Here is a 19,637-nt window from a genome sequence, read left to right as displayed (position 1 = left end):
TTGATCTACCTAGGCAAGGCAAGTTTATTTGTATAGCACAATTTGTACACAAAGTAATTCAAAGTGCTTTACAGAATAACTTTCCTTGCATGATCATGTATGGACAAAGCCAGGACTGATTTCCCTGCAAAGACCTGGTGAATTCATGGAAACTAAGTGTGAATGGGAATTGTGAATCAGTTTCAGTTTTCTTGTTGTACTCGCATTTCACAGAATGTTGAGACTACTTTCAGGTTCCATGACAATAGAATTTACACATAAACAGTAAAAGAGCAACAGGCCACTGAGGGACTGCCTTCCTGCCTGGCTTACAGAAGAGGTAAACAAAAAAATGGTTTATTTACTGTTTACAACTATAAATAAGTTGTTAATGTAGTTGTAAAAATGCGTCATGACTTTGCGTTTTAGTACAGCTTCAAACTAGTCCTTTAGATCAGCAGAAACCGCGAGTATTTTCACGTCGAGCTAATGTGGCTAATATGCTAATATTCTGTTACCGCCCTTTTGTTGTGCCTAAATCTGGAGCAGGCGCTGATTGGCTACCTTGACTCTGACGTCACTTCCACTCCACGTGGTGCGAACCCAAACTCCCGCCCGGAATTATTTACTACTGTGAATACCTCCGTCCTCATCGGATCTCTGCTCGCCTTTTGTTTCTTGTAGCTTTTCCCAATTAGCTCATGGCAGAAAACAACGAAAACCAAAACGGCCAGGAGTTGGAGGCTGTAGACAAAGGCTTTTTGGAGGAGGCGATGAGTGTATTAGCTGGTAGTGATTCAGAAAACTGCTCCTATTCACGGGTAAGTATTGTTGCATGCACGGGGGTCCTGTAGCATTCGTGCTCATCTGGCCATTGTTTACCTAGCTATCTGGTCTTACTTTATCACTGCATTCCTGATGCACTTTGAATGAATATAGCAATGTTAACAGTTGCATTAGGATAATAAGTGGAGCGGAGATGGACTTTTTAAAGGTGGACTAACAGGTCTTTGAGGGTCAGAATTCTAGCTGATAGACAAATGTTCAAATACTTATTTGCAGCAGTAACATACAAATAAATTATTTAAAAAACATACAATGTGATTTTCAGATTTTGTTTTTAGATTATGTCTCTCACAGTGGACATGTACCTAAGATAAAAAATTCAGACCCCTCCATGATTTCTAAGTGGGAGAACTTAGAAAATCACAGGGTGTTCAAATACTTATTTGCCTCACTGTAACTCTTTGTTTAGAAATGTTTTCAAAAGACAAATGTATTTTACTGCAATCCAAAAGTATTCCATCCTTCCTTGATCCACTACCCTTTAATTTGTTATGTATGATGATATCTGCAGAAGATGGTAACACAAAGAAGCCATTTTCAAAGAGGAGGTATTTGTTTTTGCAATTGAACACTTCAAGTAGGATTCTGTTCAGAGAGCACATTGTAATTAAGTGTAATTAACATTTTAGAGAAGATTTAAAGATGAACTGATTAACTAATCCAAAAATCACATGGATTTCAGAACATGTTTGTAGAGAGTAGCTTTATCAAGATACTAAAATTTCAAACTTTATTTCTATACTAAGGAATAGACTCTGTATTCAGTACCAATAGCACAATGATAATCTCTTTATTTAGACAATATAATGCTATTTTCATCATTTATTATATTATCACGTTGCCTTATATCTGTGTAATCCTAATAATACTTGTTTTGATACAGCTCAATATCATTCTAAAGCTACTCAGGAAAGGTTAAGGTTAAATATTTGTTAGTATCCTAATCTGCTCAAATGAGTATCTAGTTCTATACTAGTTTTAGCATCGATTAGTATCTTTGTTTAAATACTTTTGACCAGCCCAGTGGAGATTTGTAAACTGACAGGTACAACAACATCTTTACAGATGACTGTTGTTCATTAAAATAATTGCAGTATTTGCGATCTGATAATTGTGCCAACTCAGTTTTTGATTTGACTGCAACTAATTCTGCAGCCCTGCTATACATGTGTTCATTGTTCATCAACCATTGTAATCCAATAAAAGATGATCAATGGTATGATAGGTTTCCCAAACAACAAGGTCTGTGTGTTTTTCAGGGCTATGTGAAGCGACAGGCAGTGTTTGCATGTAACACTTGCACTTCTAATCCTGATGAGCCTGCTGGAGTTTGCCTAGCCTGTGCCAACAAGTGCCACGATGGCCACGACATATTTGAATTGTATACAAAGAGGTGACCTGATCCTGCTGCTAAACAAATAAAAAGGTGTATGTAGTAATGTATAAGATGCTTACTTTCTATTTGAAAACAGGAACTTTCGCTGTGATTGTGGGAATAGCAAGTTTGGGGAATTTAAGTGCCAGCTGATTCCGGTGAGTTTTGTATTGATGTTTTTTTATTTAAAAGGCGCATATTACACTATTTTATGTATGTTATAATATTGTTTCCTCATCACAAACAGACCTGGAGTTGTGTTTTGCTTCGATTCACACATGTTTAAATCACAAAATCTGCATATTTAGGCTGAGTTCTTCTATCAAACAGAAAACACCCTGTTCCAACTTGTGATGTCATATGGTAATAAAGTGCTCCACCATGTTTTTAAACTCCATCCACCTTCAGTATAATCATTTGGATCATTTCAGCCCTGGAACTGCAAATCTCTATTGAAAAAAAGGTAAAAGGTAGCTGTTAGCTGGAAAACCACTACATGACATCATACGGTGGAACAGAGCATTTTCAGGTTGGGAGATGTAGACAAACATGTGAATGAAACAAAACACAACTCCAGGTATGTTTTTGAAGAGGTAACGGCATTGTAATATGGTTTAAAGCCAATTCAAGGCCTATAGGACCTTTTTAATGTAGTTGTTTTTAACCAACAGTCCAAAGATGCAGAGAATGTGAAAAATGAATACAATCACAATTTCCATGGCAGTTATTGTACATGTGACAGACTGTATCCAGACCCAGATGGCCAGGTATGTTTGATGATGCACTGGTTTGATAGAGACTGTTTAAGTTATTTTAATTATCATCATTAACTTCTTTATTCTTTACCACAGGATACTGATGAGATGATTCAGTGTGTCATCTGTGAGGACTGGTATCACTCTGGGGTAAGGAAGTTCAAATGTTTAGTTTGTTTCATTAGCAAATTTTTAGATCTTTGGTCACCATTATTTTGATAGTTCACACTATCATTAGTTATGTCTTGTCTGTCAGTCATTTGGAGCATGACAAAGGCTGTTAAATTGAAAGAGTGGGTGGGGAGAAGTAGGGATGGAACAATAAACAATAATATGATTTATCGTGATAAAAAGGGTCGACAATAATTGTTCGTGGGACATTTTATATAATCCTGATATTTTCCAACAAAGGCGGTCACCATTTTATCTCCAGAATTTGCAGAAAAACCTGCTTCTCCTTAATCTCTTCTAGATCACTGTTATTTTCACGTAAGACAAAGTACACTACCATAACAGCTGTTTAAATATGGAACCTATTTTATTATTAAAATGGTAATAATTATTCATATCCACAACACTCAGCAATTTTAACAATTATTGTGATATAATCTAATCGCAGTTATGTTAGCGGTCATAATCGTGACACCAAATTTCAATATTATCCCATGCCTAGGGAGAAGGCATGTGTCTTTTTTCTGGCAGGGGGTACGCCATCGACTTGTTTTCCTAGAGCTGTAATGATCCACAGTATGGCATTAAACATATCTCTTCTCCACATATCTAATTTCCCTAGTGGTGTCACCTACTTGTCTCATTGGAGATAGATGAGTCTAATGCCAAAAGTTACATAGTGCACCATAAAAATAAATGGACAATAACCCCTGTGTTAAATGTATTTTCTTTAACAGCATTTAGGCTGCATTGTGGTGGAACCTGAGGAGCTACAAGAGATGGTCTGTGAGGGTTGCATGAACAAAGCTCCTTTTTTATGGACCTATGCCACACACTTTGCCGGTATGTCCTATTTTTTGTATTTGTAGAAAAAATGCAGAATATAGCTAAACAATAAAAGGTACCAAGGTGATCTAAATATGTTCTGTCAACAATTAAAACCCCATAGAAGTGTAATACCTCCTCTGTTTCCATGTTACAAATGTGTTGTTTTTATCGTTTTAGCATTAAACAACTGCAATCCCATTTAATGCGAGATGTGCTGATGCTAAAAAAAGACTAAATTGTAAACTGATGGCTTAGTTCCCATATCCCTTCTTTCAGTGCGTCCTGTGGTCAACATCAGTCCTGAAGGTGGAGAGGAAGAGGTGGATGTGGAGGATGACAAGAAAGAAGCTACGGAGCCAAGCCAAAGTGTAATTGAAAATCCTTCTACCAGCGAGACGAATGAGGTACAGTAAATGGCGTTATGCCTCTATGGCGCTTTAAAGGCAGAACAATAGCTGACTCACATTTTCTTCTAAGTTATTTCTAAGGGAGAGGTGTGTTGTCAGATAAAAGTTAAATGTTTGAAAGGTGCATTAGGAGATGCATTAGTTAGGTGACTGCACTGTCTCTGACCAAATTCAAACTCATAACAATAAAATATAGCCTAGAGAATGGTACCCAGGTGCCGCACTGTTTTGTCCAAGCAGCAGGTGGCACGATGAGTCAAATGCAGCAAACAAATTTACCTGTTGATACTTTGCAACTGATGTTATTATTAATATTTATATTTATACTGTGATGGCAACTAGAGGCACTGCTCTATCTGAAGCTCTGTTACTCAAGTTAGACTTTATGGTTAAATTGTGCTAAAATACAGCTCAGATTAAAGAACTGACTTAGTTAGAATTATAATAGGTGCTGCTAAGTACCTCTCTCATTAAACCAGTCACAAGCTAGCTAACATTATTCAACAGCTTTTCAGTTAGTCAGTCTTGCCTTTTTTGTTGAAAATTGCACGTAAATGGGACCATGAACACTCGTGTTGATCACGGGCTCAAAAATTAGATGTTTGCAGCTGTTTTGTATTTTTTCTTCAGTTTTGACTGCATCTTAACTTTTTTTGCAACCTTTCCTAATGTGTGCACTGTCACCATGGTAACTGCTGAACATTCCTTCATAGCTGTACATGGAGAACACCCCCAGCATAATTTCACTGCAAAGTATCAGTGAAGACATTATAATCACAGGCAGAACAAAGTGTATTTTGTAGCATCAGTCTATGTAGTAGAAATAGTACTCCTTTTTTCTGCCACTAGGTGGAGTTGTAGGGTAATTGGTGGGTTACACTGAGAGACCAGTCTATTCCTCTCCTCGGGGTAATTACAGGACAAATAAGCCATGCGTCACTGCCTCTCCTGCTCTGTGGACAGCTCTGGCCTGGCTTCACTGGGCAGCGTACTGTAAACTGCTCCTCTCATCACTAATGTGTCACCAGCTGTACAGACTCAGAATCTCTCTCATAACTCCTAGACTTGACCTTTCCTTTGATTTTAGGTAGCAGAAAAAAGGAGTTCCACTTGCAAACGGAAACGTGAGGAAGAGATATCCGGGAGCTCTGTTCATAAGCCAGCCAAGACAGTGGACTGCAGGCTGAAGGAGCTGGAGGCCCAGGCTGTGCAGAGACCCAGGGAGGGAGCAGTGTTCTGGCCTTACGACTGGCGCACGCAGCTCTGCACCTGTACCAGCTGCAAGGTAGTGTTCAAAATGACTGCCCATTTGTGAAACACTATAGTAGAGGTGGGCGATGCATTATATTGGGGGCACGAAAAGATTTCAAGGATCCCCCCCAGATGATAATGAGGAAAATTTGAAAATGTATACATCACTCTTAAACAAGGTATGACGCCAGTCAAATGCAGTTGTAAATGTAGATTCACAAAATTTATTCACCTAGGCCCATGTCCTGAAAATAAAATCAAACATTAGACATAAAGTCATTTCATTATATTGTCAGTAGCCTACTTTTTAGTGTTTGGAGTCACAAATGCCTATGATTGTTAACATCAGGGACTGTGACTAAAAATGTTTGAGAACCACTGCTCTGTACAATAATTTTGAATATCTGTAAAATTAGAATGTTAAAGGTGCACTACTTTTTTAGTGTTTAGGGACCTGCTCGTCTCCATGACTGGAATATCCCATAGTGTATCATTATGACATTTGTTTTTCATTATGGCTGTTCTTCTCTATTCTCAAAAATACCCTGACAAATATGCAAACTATGATGTGGGTCACAGATCTGACCTGTAACTTGGCCTCGTGGTACCCCCTGCTCGTCTCATTGTTTAATGCCATACTGCTAAGCAATAACATCTCCAAGGAGACAAAACAATTACATAGTGCAAAGTTACTAAATTATGGGATATTTTGATACTTGAACCTCAACCAGAATAATTTCCGCACATTTCCATTGGATTGCAAATTTCTAGATTATCCTCGTTTGAATAATCCCCAAGTTATAGAAATATTCTTCATTTTTGTCAGTATTGCTTGCCCCTACACTTCAGCTGAGGGTGTCTTACTTTATTTATTTGGGACAATGCATGTTAATGAACACATCGGATACTTGGTATTAACCATTTGAATGCTCTGTTGGGGGCAGAGGGCCTATGTATCTGCGCAGGTACAGTTTCTTATGGACCCGTCGGACACACTGGTAGCCTATGAGAACAGAGGTTTGGAGGAGCCATTTGGACAAAACCCCCTCCTAGCCTGGACAGATTCGATGGACCGCGTGCAGCAGCTGGAGGTCATCTATGGTGAGTGGAACGAGGAACATGGAACACGCGCTTCGGTTCATTGTGGCTTATGTAGCTCTATAATCTCTAAATGTAAAAATATGTTACACAATTCAGGAAATACATCAGAAATCTTCTTGCAATTTGTTATGTTTACAAATCAAGATGTAGTTCACAGTTCACATTTTAACCTGCCCAAGAGCATTAAAGGTGCAATATGTAACTTTTCTGGTGGAGGGTCCAGCACCTGCGTGTCTCCATGGAGATGTTAATGCTTTACCTGGATTGCTCCACAGTATGGCATTAAACTTATTTTTCTCCGTGGAGACAAGCAGGGACTTCACCAGACTAATTTATAGATCAGATCTGTGAAGAGGTAACTCCATTCACAGAGAGAATGCATGCAATGTATTTTTGAGTAATAAAACGCCTGTAATTGACTGAATTCTAGATAAGTTAGAGCAATAATGGCTAACTAGAGGCACTGCTCCATCTAAAGTCAGATTTGTACTGTTAAACAAGTCCCTCTTAAATTACATTAATCCCAAGCTAGATAGCATTAGCCAACAGTTTTTTTAGTTAGTCATTCTCACCTTTTTGTTGAAAATACCTATTTATGACCATAAATGCTCATACTGATCAGTTTAAATCCACTTTGTCTCAAGAAAAAATACAATCTAAAAAGTATCAGGCTGTGTTTGCTAATTTGTGCACTGTCACCATGGTGACAACTGCAGAACATTACTCCATGGACATACCTGCTGTCCCCTCTCAGCGTGATGTCACTGCAAAGTATTAATTCATTGTGCAGCAAAGTCAATCAAGGAAGCCGCCAAATCTGCTGTAATAACGATTACGATTGTCCAATATTAGTGAATAATAGTCAAACTTTTCTCCAATTAGGTATTCAGGAGATGACTACAGCCCTCACCACATTCTTCCAGCAGTGTACTGACGAGGGAAAGGTGAGAAATGTGCTTGTCTAACTTTCTGTTTTATGTTTTTTTAAACTTTCAACTAAAACCTAAAAACTTCCCAATGCTCGGCTTTACAGACAATCACAGCAGAGGCAGTCCGACAGTGCTTTGAAGAACTACAGGAGAGGGTCATAAAGCGCCGCAGAACCAATGCTGGAAACCAGTAACGCTGCAACATCATATGCTGGACTCATATGGTGCTCTCTGAATGTTCCCCAATAAAAGTTTGTTGAAAGCATTTGAATGTAAAATGCCAAAACTGTAGCATTGTTATGTTTAGCCTTTAATGAAGGCCTTAATGTAATGCCTTTTTTTTTTTTTTTTTACCATCGAGGCATTTTGGTTTTATGTGCAATGTACAATACTGTTACTGTGAACCGAGCAAACATTAAAAACATATCAAAAACAAGTGCGTAAAGAAGACATTGAAGCCCCACAAGGATTACATCATATCAAACCAGTTTATTTTTATGATGCCAAGTTGACCACTGTTACGCACCCCTCAAGGTGACAGTAGAAAAATAGATTCAGTGAAACTAAATGGAACTTAATATCAGTCTACAAACATGTTTTAGAATTCAACACAAGCAATTATCCCACATTTGAAATTGAAAAGGTGCTAAATAACACTATGTACACAAACAAGCTACATGAGAGTTCAAAGTGATGCAGGCTGGTTAGCTGGTAGAAAAGAGCTTGCATAGACAGTTAAGTCACATCTCCAATAAAGCCCAGCTGCAGGCAGGGAAGGCACTGACTTCTCTAACAGCAAAAGAGCAAAACAAAACTTTTATTCAGTGGAACATTGTCCTGGAAAATAAAATAACTAACCAACATGAACATGAGGAGGAATCTGGACCTTTGCATTTTTTCCTCATGAAGCAAGATGGAAAATTATTTTTTCTGCTTGGCGCTCTTTAAAGCAGAAGGCTAGATCTGCAGATCCTCTACACAGTCCTATTACTTTTAAAGGTCCTATATTACATAACATGGATTCTTGTGAACTTGTTAGCTCATCAAAAACATACCTGGAGTTGTGTTTTCTTTCATTCACTCATGTCTAATTAATCCTGCAATATTAGTCTGTCTCCAAAGCTCAATATTGTTGTTCCACATTGTGACGTCATATAGTGGTAGTTTGCAGTTTGTCAACAGCTACCTTTTACCTTCAGTTCAAAAGAGATTGGCATTCACAAATTGGAACAGTGTTTTCTGTTTGAGAGAAGAACTCAGCCTAAATATGCAGGGTTTGTGTGTTAAGCTTGTGAATGAAACAAAGCATATCTCCAGTTACGTTTTTAATAAAAAAAACAACAACATAACAAATCAAAAAATAGCGTAATATGGGCTCTTTAAAGTAAAGGAAGAAAAACATGTTGACAAGTCACTCCACCTACAATATTGAACTGCCTTAAATGCATAACGTTTAAGAACAAAATAGCTTCTTGGACATAATCTTTACATTGTAAACCACACATTCTTGGTGAGTTCATGACAAGACAAGTACACAGTGTTGTCCACTACAGTAAAAGTACAAACCTTCAACAACCACTAAAATGTGACAAGCTATTCAACTCAGGGACTTTACTTATTATATACAAATTCATTAGACAGGAGCCAGCATTTGGACTATTCTCCAATTTCACTTCCTTTTTGTTGAAATGTTTTTTTTCCCTTCAACTACATGTGTGGCTCCACAGTGCAATGATTGTGAGTGAGGTGGTGCTCAGCTACTGGATGTGATGAGCTCAGTGTGAACTCTGTGTTGTGTGGGAGGGCTACTCCTGCTGCAGCTATGTAATGTAATCAACAGCATCTACAACATTGGCTTCAACAAACAACTGTAGCCCAAACTGCAGTGTGTGTCTCCATGGTAATCAAAACAGTCAGAAAGTGATTATACTGTAGTGAGGATAGTAATGACATCATACTTAGCTGAATAAAGGTTGCTAAAACTGATATTTAAAGTACCAGGTAAGGCTTTAGTTTGCAATATTTGACGCTGCTGAAATAAATTTAAGGAAAAGGAGAATTTGCACACTTAAACAACAGTACACCCCGATACACTTGGCTCTGATATGTCTGAACAGACCTGACTAAAATGGGTGGGTACAGTACTGAGATTGTCCAACATCAATATCCTCACAGACCTGCTTTGATGCTAGAATAAACAGGCGGCCATTTTGAAACCCATACATCATCTGCAATAAAGCCCTGTATCATCCGCTATAATGAACCCGTTCTTCCCCATCAACTTCAAACTGCAGCGGAAATGTGTCTCTCATTTGGAGACGTAGCGGCTGTGATCATTCAAATCCGACACAATTATCCCACAATGACGAGCTATGATGACCTACTTCCTGTCAGTTTCAATTCCTTGTGCGGCCAGGATCCAGATCGTTACACATCAACACTGCATAGCTAGTGCCCAAAGCGGTAAACTAAGTCAGGTGGGCAACGAGAGGCATGCTACGAGAAGAAAATGGAAATGTTAACATGAGGGGAGTGATACACAGCCATATTCTACCTTACTGTAAGTCTCAAAGCATGTGCCATTGTTCGCTTGTGTAAACTGAGATACAGATCCTGCCATCTGAGCATTCTGAGAAGTAATCCATTTGTATTGAACCCTTGTAGTGTTGTGACACATCAGGCAGGTCTGATGTTGCTCTGCTCCCTGACCCCTCCATGCTTTAGACTCCAAACTGAAGACCAAGGAGCTTTGGAGATCAATGAGAAGCATTGACTGTTAACCTGCAGCGTTCTCTCTATAGTGAGTGTGTGATGGATAGCACAATGTGACAGAGGTAGGACAAAAGGACAAACTATAAATAGCTACTATCATCCCCCTTCCCCTGCTCCTCTCAAACACACATTCACACACATTTAGTGCTTTGCCATCCACCGGGACAGACAGCATTAGGTTTCCCTTTTCCAAACTCAACCCCGGCTCCTCCTGGGGTTAAAGTGCTGATTTTTTATAAGGGTATTCAGGCTTGTTGGGAGAGCGGCGGTCCTCGGTCACACTGTTCCTGTGGGGTTGTGGGACAGGGGAGGGGCCTGACTGTTCCGCCCCCAGAACCATCTCCTCGGCTGGTTCTCTGGCTCCTGTGAGCCTGTCCTCATAACTGTCCACAGTTCCGCTGGGAGAGCGCAAATGACCTAAGCCGTGAGTCAAGTCTGTTTCATTTGATCTTCCCCTTGGGACATGTCCCAGTCTAGCCTGTGCCCCAGAAGGGCTGGAGAGGACAGGCTCATGTCTCTGTGAGGTCATTCCGAGGACATCTAACCGCAGCGGGTCCTGTGCGCTCCGCCCCTGGGAGTGGCCCTGAGAGTCACAGATGTAAGAGGGCTGGTAGGAGCCAGAGGTGCAGCTGTGGCTGTAGAGATCGGGTCCTGGAAAAGAGGGCCGAGGGTGAGCGGAGGTGGGGGTAGCAGGTCGACAGGAGAAGTCGTACAGGTCAGGAAACTCTGCTTGAGCCTCCAGCTTAGGTTCAGGGGCGTGTCTTTTACAAGAGTGACCATGTCCAGGGCCGTGGTTGTGGCTGAGGCGAGCCGAGGGGCAGGGGCCGTGAGGCAGGTGCAGGCCTGAGGGGCCCATAGGACTGTGAGGCCCCTCTCTGTCCATGTCCATGTGCTGCTCCCTCAGAGACAGCACTGACACTCCCAGGGCAATATCAGGCATGAACTCCCTCATGACTGGCTCCACATTCATCTGCATTCAGAACAGACAAAACATTGTTTCATGAGCTGTAGACACAAGGAACATTTGGTCTGTAAACAGAGTACTCACCGCCTGCTGGTCTAGCAGAGCACGCCCCATGGCCTGTGGGTTGGTGCAGTCTGGGGGCTGGGGCCTGGGCACTGATGAATACTCAGAGCTGCCATGTTTGGAGGACACGTGTCTCTGGATGAGGGTGCGGTTACAGGGGTAGGAGAAGGAGCGGGTCGGAGTGGGCATGGGCACCCGGGGTCGCCAGGCTCCTTTTATATGGGCATGGCTGGGGGTGGCAGGGGGGTGGTAGGGAGGAGGTGGAGGAGGCAGAGGAGGGTGGAAGCCTCCAACTCCCTCCATGTCAGTAAACATGCTGTCCATGGCCGGGCTGCTGTTCACGCGACAGCGACCCACCTGACGCAAGGCCAAAATGGGACTCTCATCTCCAAATCGCTCATCAGGAAAGAACTTGTACGGATTCTGAAATAAAAAAACATTAATTTGAGCAGTGCACATTATTTTGAGCAGTGCTAAAGGAAAAAGGTCTATTGCTATGCTTTTAAGTTAGTAACATAACACTGCTTCTCTTGTGTTGTGGTCTTACCTGCAGTAGCTCTGTGGCTCCGTCTGCCAGTCCAAATTCTCTGAGCACCCGGAGCTGCAGCTCGTAGCTCACCGTGGCCCCCTCTCCACAGTTAAGGGCGTAGGCTCTCTGTACCTGTTCCGTGTGTCTCAGCTCCTGCAGACGGCGGATCATCTCCTTCACCACAGACAACTGAGGCACTACAACAACCACACAGGAGACTGTCAATGCACCTGCACATAAAGAACATTCAACCAAAACCAGATGAAACGTACCTGGGATTTCATTAGCTACAACGGACGGTGCGGAGGCCGAGTTGCTAGTCATTTGCTGGTGGTTGATCATGTGGCAGCACTGGGGGACGGCGTTGTTGACCATGTAGAGGGTGTCAGGGACATTGGACATGCGCACCAGCCTCAAGCGAACCAGGTCAGTCTGCTCCACCATCATCTCATCCAGAACGGTCTGCAAACAGGTCCAAAGACGGGAACTCAGAACTGTCCCTGAGTCCAAGGAGGAACTCAAGGACAACCGGAGGCTCGCCAAATTAGTTCCACTTGATTGACAATTCATCTAATAATGGCTCTCTGGGGTATATGGGTATGTTCATTAATATTCATGAACAGGAAAGCTTTATAAGTTGTTGGAGGGTTGAAAATTGACAAAAAATTTATTTCGGGCCAAGAAGATGGAAGCATATATTGATACATTTGAGAATATATAAATGGGTGGATATGGGTGGATTTTTACATAGTTGAGAAGGGCTGCATTTTTTCCATTTATGGTTAGGTTGACGTTTTCAAAAGCACTTTGATGATAGCAATAGGCTGGGATCATGTTCTGCAATCTGATAATGTCATAATTTCAGATAGAGGGCAGGGGCATATGCAACTATGGGAGGCCCTTTCAACTGACAATAATCACGCTTTGGCACCACTTTGAAAGCATTTTGTCACAATTGTTTGTACATACAGAGATATTAACCATAAACCAGGTCAACAAATCTACAATCTGACAGTTAAACAGGAAAATCCACCATAGAATTCTGACCTGTCTCAAGCTCAGTTTAAACTATAGGGATTTGTTGTGATGCTACATGAAGCTACATGAACGCAACCGATAAAAGAACATAAGCCACTTTGCTTCTCATTTTTAGGGGGCATTGATCAGTTGTCAGGGGATGTTACCTTTGCCTCTTCCACATACGGAGAAAAAAGGCGCGGCCGCACGTAGATACCAGCATTCTTCTGTCTCAACCAGGCATTGGCTTTCCCCCCTTCGGCTGTGGGCAGCATGTCTAGGGGAGGGGTGCTTATCAGACCCCGCTTGAGCTGTGAACAGGGTGAAGAATGCGGATCAATACACCATTTATGACGCTCACAAAGACTCCGATAGACTTTAATCAGCTGGTAGAGGCTGAGAGAAGGCGCTCGATAAATACGGACCGCGTCGGCGAGCACGTCGCTGTTTGAAGGCAGGATGTGCTCTGTCCGGATGAAAGGCAGGAGGGGAGACAGGATCTCCCGCAGCTCCTCCACATCCAGGTCCCTCCTCTTCACGCCCCTTTTGTTCACACTGTGAGCCGTGCCACTCAGCAGATTGGGCTCTGGAGAGACACGCATTAGTCAATAGTACAGCTCATTGAATCACTACACTGCAGGTTTAGACAGGTTTTAAATGAAGTTTAGATTGGATATTTTTCTACAACTAGTTTTTTAGTCCGTTTAGTTTTTAGTTTTTGAATATTTATATTGTGAATGCTGATTTCACCCCATATGGGGGTGTGCTATCACAGGTCCAACTGTTTTCAGTTCCATAAATACAAACAGCAGAAATAGAAACAGGCACTGTTTCACACCAAGTACTGTCAGAGGTTTAATTATTTACATAATTATTTTTATTTTTAGGTCCACATTAAAATGGTAATACATTTAATTATTTATGTCTGAAAAGCATCCCTAGAAGAAAACCAGTATTTTTGTGCAGTCAAGCATTTTAAAACAACATTCTTCAAAGCCCTGGAGCAGGTTCAAATCTGCCAAAATGCTATGATAGTGAATAAGGCTAAAATTCCAGTGGACCTGGAAAACTTAACATTTAAAAATTTAATTAGTGGTGATATTTATATTTACCATTTCCAAATCTGTAACATTATCTACTTTTTGCAGTATTATTAAAATATTGCTGTCCAGTAGAAATATTACTTATGTAAAGTTAAGTACTTGCAGTACTAGAAAAAGCATTTACTGTTTGTGCTTTACAATAACATGAAAGTTCAGGAGCTCTTCTGTAGTGATAGTTGAGCTCTTTGGTTCACACTATTCATATTGGGAGTGGATAGTCTCTTTGAAAACATTAGGGGACTGCTGCTGTGAGGGTAATTACACAGTGTACTATCTTACCCCTGTCTGCCATCCTCTTTATAAGCTGCTGCTCGCCCCATTTCACCACATACTTTAGAATGTCCTGCTCACTCGCCTGCCAATCAAAAAAAAAAAAAAATATTAAGATGAAAACATTTCAGAACAATCGGCAGATCTACACTACCAGTCAAAAAATGTTTTTTTCATAACTATTTAGATTGTAGTTTCTCACTGAAAGCATAAAAACTGAACAGATATGAATGTGGTTTAAAAAAACAATCAAAAACAAACAAAACAAAAAACAGAACAACTAAAATAACTCAAAACTTTTTTTTTTTTTTTTTTTAAATAGCCACCCCTCACTTGCTTCATCACTGGCTGGATACTTGGTGTTCCTTGACTCTCATTGAGATAAATGGCCTAAGGGTTTGCGTTGCATTGCTGTCAACAAAGCAGAGGGTGGCTACTTTAGGGAATTTGAATCTAAAAGATATTTTTAAAAAGAAGATATTTAACTTTTTTCTTTGCTACATAATTCTATATAGCTAGCTAAAATGTAGAAAGTAGTAAACATAAAGAAAAAAATCACAGGAGGAGTAAGGCCTTCACCTGCAGGTAGTCAGACTGGATGGCAGTGAGAAGGTGCTCCTTGCCCAGCTCGTAGAGGACGTCTGAGGAGACCACCTGGCTGAACTCTTCACAGAGGAAGTGCATGGCCTGTCTGTGGACCCACTTCGATCCGTACGGCTGCGAGCTCCACTTCAGGATGGGCACCAGAGAGTCCAGGGACAGGCTTTCCACGATGATGTCCTCACAGCCTGAACACACCACGAGAAAGACGATAAAATGTTAAAGCTAAACTGACGCACAATACCACAATGACAAATTGTCATGAAACTTATATGGCTCTGAACCAAGCCCAATTGCACAAGTTAGTTTTGTGTTCAATGCATCATTTACATAACTTAAAATGTATATGAATGAGTGCAGCGACATATATATACACACACACACATATATATATATATACACACACACACATATATATATATATATATATATATAGCAGTAATCAGATCTGAAGTTTGGTGTGTGTTTCCAGGCATGAAAGAGACCTGATCAAAAATATCCAGTGACATGTCAGTTAATCAGTTGAAAACAGATATCAGATTTTTGGTCTGCATGAAAAAGACTGCTCTGATATTTAAGTACATAAAATGTCAGGAGGGCAAGGTTTTGAGGAAAGACAGTAATCGGGGTGAACCATATACGTCAACATAAGATTTCAGCTCCTGATATGCCGTTTGGTAAACAACTAGCAAACTCAGACTGTCAAAACGTTTAAGCTCCTGGCAGCTGTGCCTGTGCCAAACTATTGCAAAAGCAGTAAAAAAAAGTAAACAAAAGAGCCGTGGGAACTACCTGATAAGCTGCTGGGACAGTAGTGGTAAATACATCACACCTGAGAATACTTTTAAAGAAACAAGAAACAGTATTGGGCATCTTTAAAATCTGGCTCACAACATTTGTGAATTTGCCTTTTGGATATCTGGCAAAGTACAACGTAATCAATAGGAAAATCTGGCTTTTGCCCCCCATCTGTGAGTATGACATAATGACATTCTACAACTGAAATCCACCAATACCAAGCTCTATAAATACTTTGCAGTGACATCACCCTGGGTTATGTTTATGTGAAATGTTGCCAATTACCATGGTGACACAATGCACATAGTAGCAAACACAGTCTGTTGAGTTTACAGACTATATTAAAACATCAGAAAAAATACAAAATGGATTTAAACAATACATTTTCAGAACTAACTTGTGACTGTAATATTATATGAGAGAGACTTGTTTAACTGCATAAAATCAGCTCACCTGTTGTAGTTTCAACTTAAGCTCCACAAAGGTCTTTGTGGTAAAAGACAAAGCTCAGTTTACAGTCTAAATTGAGTAACAGCTTCAGACAGAGCAGTGCCTTCAGTTAGCTTCACCCCAGCAAATGCTGATCACATCAGCTGCAAAGTATGAATATGCCTATACATTGTCATTAATAGGCGATATGTATTTATATATATTTTTGACCTTTTCTCATGTTACTGAGTCGATCCCTGTATTAGCTGTATGGGGGGCCCTGGTGGTACCCCCCACATCCTGCTGCCCTGTCCCTAGTACGTTTCCCACAGCAGCAGCAGCACATACCAAAACAGCAGGCAGTGGTCTCACTTTGTAACACGGCAGCCCACAGAAATGCCTTTGATAACTCCATGTGTTTGAGTCTCAAGCTGCCTTCTTGTAACCGTGAGAAGTAAACAGACACACGCACATGTGCACACACACACACACACACACACTCCACAATCTATTCACAGGCCTCAAGGAAACCTGACAGAAACCTGCATTTAAGCCATTTAGTGAAAACTACACTCAACACTCTAAACTATACTTTTTAATTATGCAAAACAGCACACTGGCTTGGAGAATTAACAAAAACAAAACACACCTACACCGTGGATATAGACAGTGAGAACTAGGGCTGAATAAACACAGGTTATCTTTAGATTAGACAACATCAACTGGCAATACAGCAATAGATACTTTGCAACTGATGTGGTGTAATGCTAACTAGAGGCTGAAAGTACAACAGGTGAGCTGATTTTGTAATGTTAGATAAGTCCCTCTCAAATAGCATTACAGTTTTAAGTTAGCTAGTATTAGCCAACAATTTTTCGGTTGGTCATTCTCCCCTTTTTTGTTGAAAATCAAACACCTAAACAGGATCATGAATGCTTGTATCGATCACAGGCACCTGAAAACGTGTTCATCCATTGTGTGTTTTTTCTTGAGTTTTTATCTTAGATCACATCTTTAGATCTTAAAACTCATTTGGCAGTGTTTGCTAATGTGTGCATTTAGCCACTATGGTAACATTCCACCATAGACATACATGCATAGTATTAGTTGTCAGTATTACACAAGATGATTCACAATATTACTTTTTATTAAGCAAGTACATTTTAACAGTATTCATTCATAAAAACACAACATGCAATATTTTTATGCAATACAGTTATTCTAATAATCAAGAGAAATAATACTTAACTGTATCATTTTTTTTTCTCTACAAAACATTAACATACTGATGATAAAAATGCTATTGGCGATATACTGATCCAGTATAAAAATAAAAATCATACATCAGATTATTATTATGTCACATTTTTAGTGCCCTTGGTACATTATGGCCTTCCTTCAAATTTAATCAAAACTCAAGTCCACATAGAAAAACCATTCCAATATCCTTAATAATGGTTTCCTTCAGGGCTATAAAATGCGTTTCCTCTGCTCACACCCTGGAAACTGGACGCCCAGTAGTCAAGGACAATATTGAACGATGAACATAAAAAGGTATCTTGAGATAATATTTATACTATAAACGCTGACATCTTTGCTATTAGTAATGTAAACTGTGAAATATGTGAACACTTAAGATTGATAGATAAAAATTATGACAAATTTTGCAGTGCGAAATGTTGTAACTATAAATTAAAGATGGAAAGATCATTTTTGGGGGCTCAAAATGTATTGTGTGTACCTTTTTTTGTACTGGTGGGAAATTTTAGGTTATTTTTTTGCTATATGATGAGATTTGAGCTGTAGAAGTTTGAATTACAAACTTCTATGACTCATTATAGATGCAAACAAATTATGTGTTGAGTTCTATTATTTATTTATTGCAGTTAATATTTTTTAACAATATTGTAGATTTAGAATACTTTTTGTGGATACTTCTGCTTCACGGTTTGGTTGGTATATTTACTTCAACAATATATCATACTTCAAAATGTGTTATCATGACAGGCCTAATTGCGACGGAAAATATCACAAATAATTTTACAGTTATATCAAAATTAAATATGGCAACTACTTTATGCCAAGAAAACCCAAAAGCAGGGGAAAAAAAACTATTCCAAATGTATAATATTGTAAAAAAAAACAAAAAAAAAAAACCCCAAACAAAACAAAAAAAAGACAGAGGCACAAAATACAAAATAGCATAATGAAACACTTTAAATTTGTTACTTCTATGGCTCTATAATTATACCAACTAGATTATTTCAGTTCCCTACAAGTGCAAAAAAAAAAAAAACTAACCAAAATAATACTGGGCCTCAAAACTATTGTTCTTTATGTCAAACATTAAAGTTGATGTAGTAATTTTCATGACAACAAAAACCTATAAATTTCAGTTTGGATTCCAATGGCCCATCCCACCATCATTCACACATCATACACAGTCAGGGTAACTCTATCGACTTACCGTTAAATATTGACCCTAAAAATATTGTTCCAGCTTTCATATATTGACCGTGTGCACATTTTCTTTGCACAATTGAGACATTTTTTGTAATTTTTCAGCTACACGATAATATTTAAGCCATAAAAAATTTAATAAATAACTTCTATGACTCATTACAGATACAAAATAAGTACTAAAGTGTTATTTAGCTCAGGATTTTTAACAATATTGTAGATTTAGAATAGTTTTTGTGGTTTAAATCTGCTCTTGGGTTATTGTGTCAGTGGCATAAATTTGTTTATCGTTTATCGTCTATATTTACTCCATCAATATAAGGCACTTCAAAATTTCAAAAGCCAACTCACACAACAACATCATATAGTTTCAGTAGCCTAGCATGTCACAACTTTTCTTAAACACAGGGTCTTTAATATGAGCAGAAGATTAGAATCCGCTTTATATCTAATACCTCGGCTCCCGTCTCAGAGCGGGTGCTGAGAGAGTGACAGGAATATGAACTGCACTGACAGAAGCGGCCAGGCGAGATGCTAACTGAGATGACATTTGAATTCAGCGTGGCGGTTTGTTTAGTGAGGCGGCTCTGTAGTCACTTTAAATGCATACAAGTGATGAGCCATCTGTGGACACGATAGACATCCCAAGGTTTCAGATAATGTACTTTCAATGCCAAAATTGGACCAGCTTGTGTAAAAATGCAGAAAATACAAGGACGTTGCTCATAGCTTGGGTCAACCCTTACAGTAAAATGTCTCAATATTCTGTGCGTATTTGAGCAAAATTTGAAAGCTATAGGTGACGTCACACTCCCTTAGTTCACTTCTTTATACAGTCTATGAGATTGGGTCCATGAGAACGAGACGATGTGAGATTTTGACATAATTTACAATGAATAAATAGTGCCATCTATTTCACAATTCTGGCCTCACTATTTTTATTTATTGCTTAGAATACTTTTGCGATCATTGTAGTGCTGCTTTCTGAAC

General features: G+C 39.6%; 2 protein-coding genes across 2 annotated transcripts in view; one reads left to right on the top strand and one right to left on the bottom strand.

Annotated features, from left to right (window-relative positions):
• The first annotated feature begins 249 nt into the window (after nucleotides 1-249).
• Nucleotides 250-7,955, top strand: LOC117391083 (putative E3 ubiquitin-protein ligase UBR7). Its single transcript, XM_033988899.2, has 12 exons — nucleotides 250-319; nucleotides 664-800; nucleotides 2,085-2,218; nucleotides 2,298-2,358; nucleotides 2,872-2,967; nucleotides 3,052-3,105; nucleotides 3,864-3,969; nucleotides 4,231-4,358; nucleotides 5,449-5,646; nucleotides 6,557-6,713; nucleotides 7,596-7,657; nucleotides 7,747-7,955. Exons 2-12 carry the CDS (start codon nucleotides 681-683, stop codon nucleotides 7,834-7,836), a joined length of 1,206 nt encoding a protein of 401 aa, XP_033844790.1. The 5' UTR covers nucleotides 250-319; nucleotides 664-680; the 3' UTR covers nucleotides 7,837-7,955.
• A 156-nt stretch (nucleotides 7,956-8,111) lies between these two features.
• btbd7 (BTB (POZ) domain containing 7) overlaps nucleotides 8,112-19,637 on the bottom strand; it is a 29,313-nt gene continuing 17,787 nt past the window's right edge. The window contains exons 4-11 of the mRNA XM_033988897.2: nucleotides 14,940-15,148; nucleotides 14,370-14,445; nucleotides 13,413-13,573; nucleotides 13,155-13,298; nucleotides 12,243-12,432; nucleotides 11,989-12,167; nucleotides 11,463-11,864; nucleotides 8,112-11,384 (exon numbers count right to left, since the gene is read on the bottom strand). Of these exons, the coding sequence (XP_033844788.1) occupies nucleotides 10,632-11,384; nucleotides 11,463-11,864; nucleotides 11,989-12,167; nucleotides 12,243-12,432; nucleotides 13,155-13,298; nucleotides 13,413-13,573; nucleotides 14,370-14,445; nucleotides 14,940-15,148 (2,114 nt within the window). The 3' untranslated portion in view covers nucleotides 8,112-10,631. The remainder of the gene's footprint in view (nucleotides 11,385-11,462; nucleotides 11,865-11,988; nucleotides 12,168-12,242; nucleotides 12,433-13,154; nucleotides 13,299-13,412; nucleotides 13,574-14,369; nucleotides 14,446-14,939; nucleotides 15,149-19,637) is intronic.

The sequence above is a fragment of the Periophthalmus magnuspinnatus genome, chromosome 22, assembly GCF_009829125.3.
Source record: "Periophthalmus magnuspinnatus isolate fPerMag1 chromosome 22, fPerMag1.2.pri, whole genome shotgun sequence".
NCBI classification, from domain to species: Eukaryota; Metazoa; Chordata; class Actinopteri; order Gobiiformes; family Gobiidae; genus Periophthalmus; species Periophthalmus magnuspinnatus.
The sequence above is the reverse complement of the archived record's forward strand: the minus strand, read 5'-3'. Positions and strand labels throughout refer to the sequence as shown.

What these genes read in the sequence shown, in the direction of transcription:
- LOC117391083 (XM_033988899.2), top strand. Translation starts at nt 681, where the DNA reads ATGGCAGAAAACAACGAAAACCAAAACGGCCAGGAGTTGGAGGCTGTA. An exon ending in TTTGAATTGTATACAAAGAG is followed by an intron (nt 2,219 to 2,297) that starts GTGACCTGATCC and finishes ATTTGAAAACAG; the next exon opens with GAACTTTCGCTGTGATTGTG. An exon ending in AGTGTACTGACGAGGGAAAG is followed by an intron (nt 7,658 to 7,746) that starts GTGAGAAATGTG and finishes TCGGCTTTACAG; the next exon opens with ACAATCACAGCAGAGGCAGT.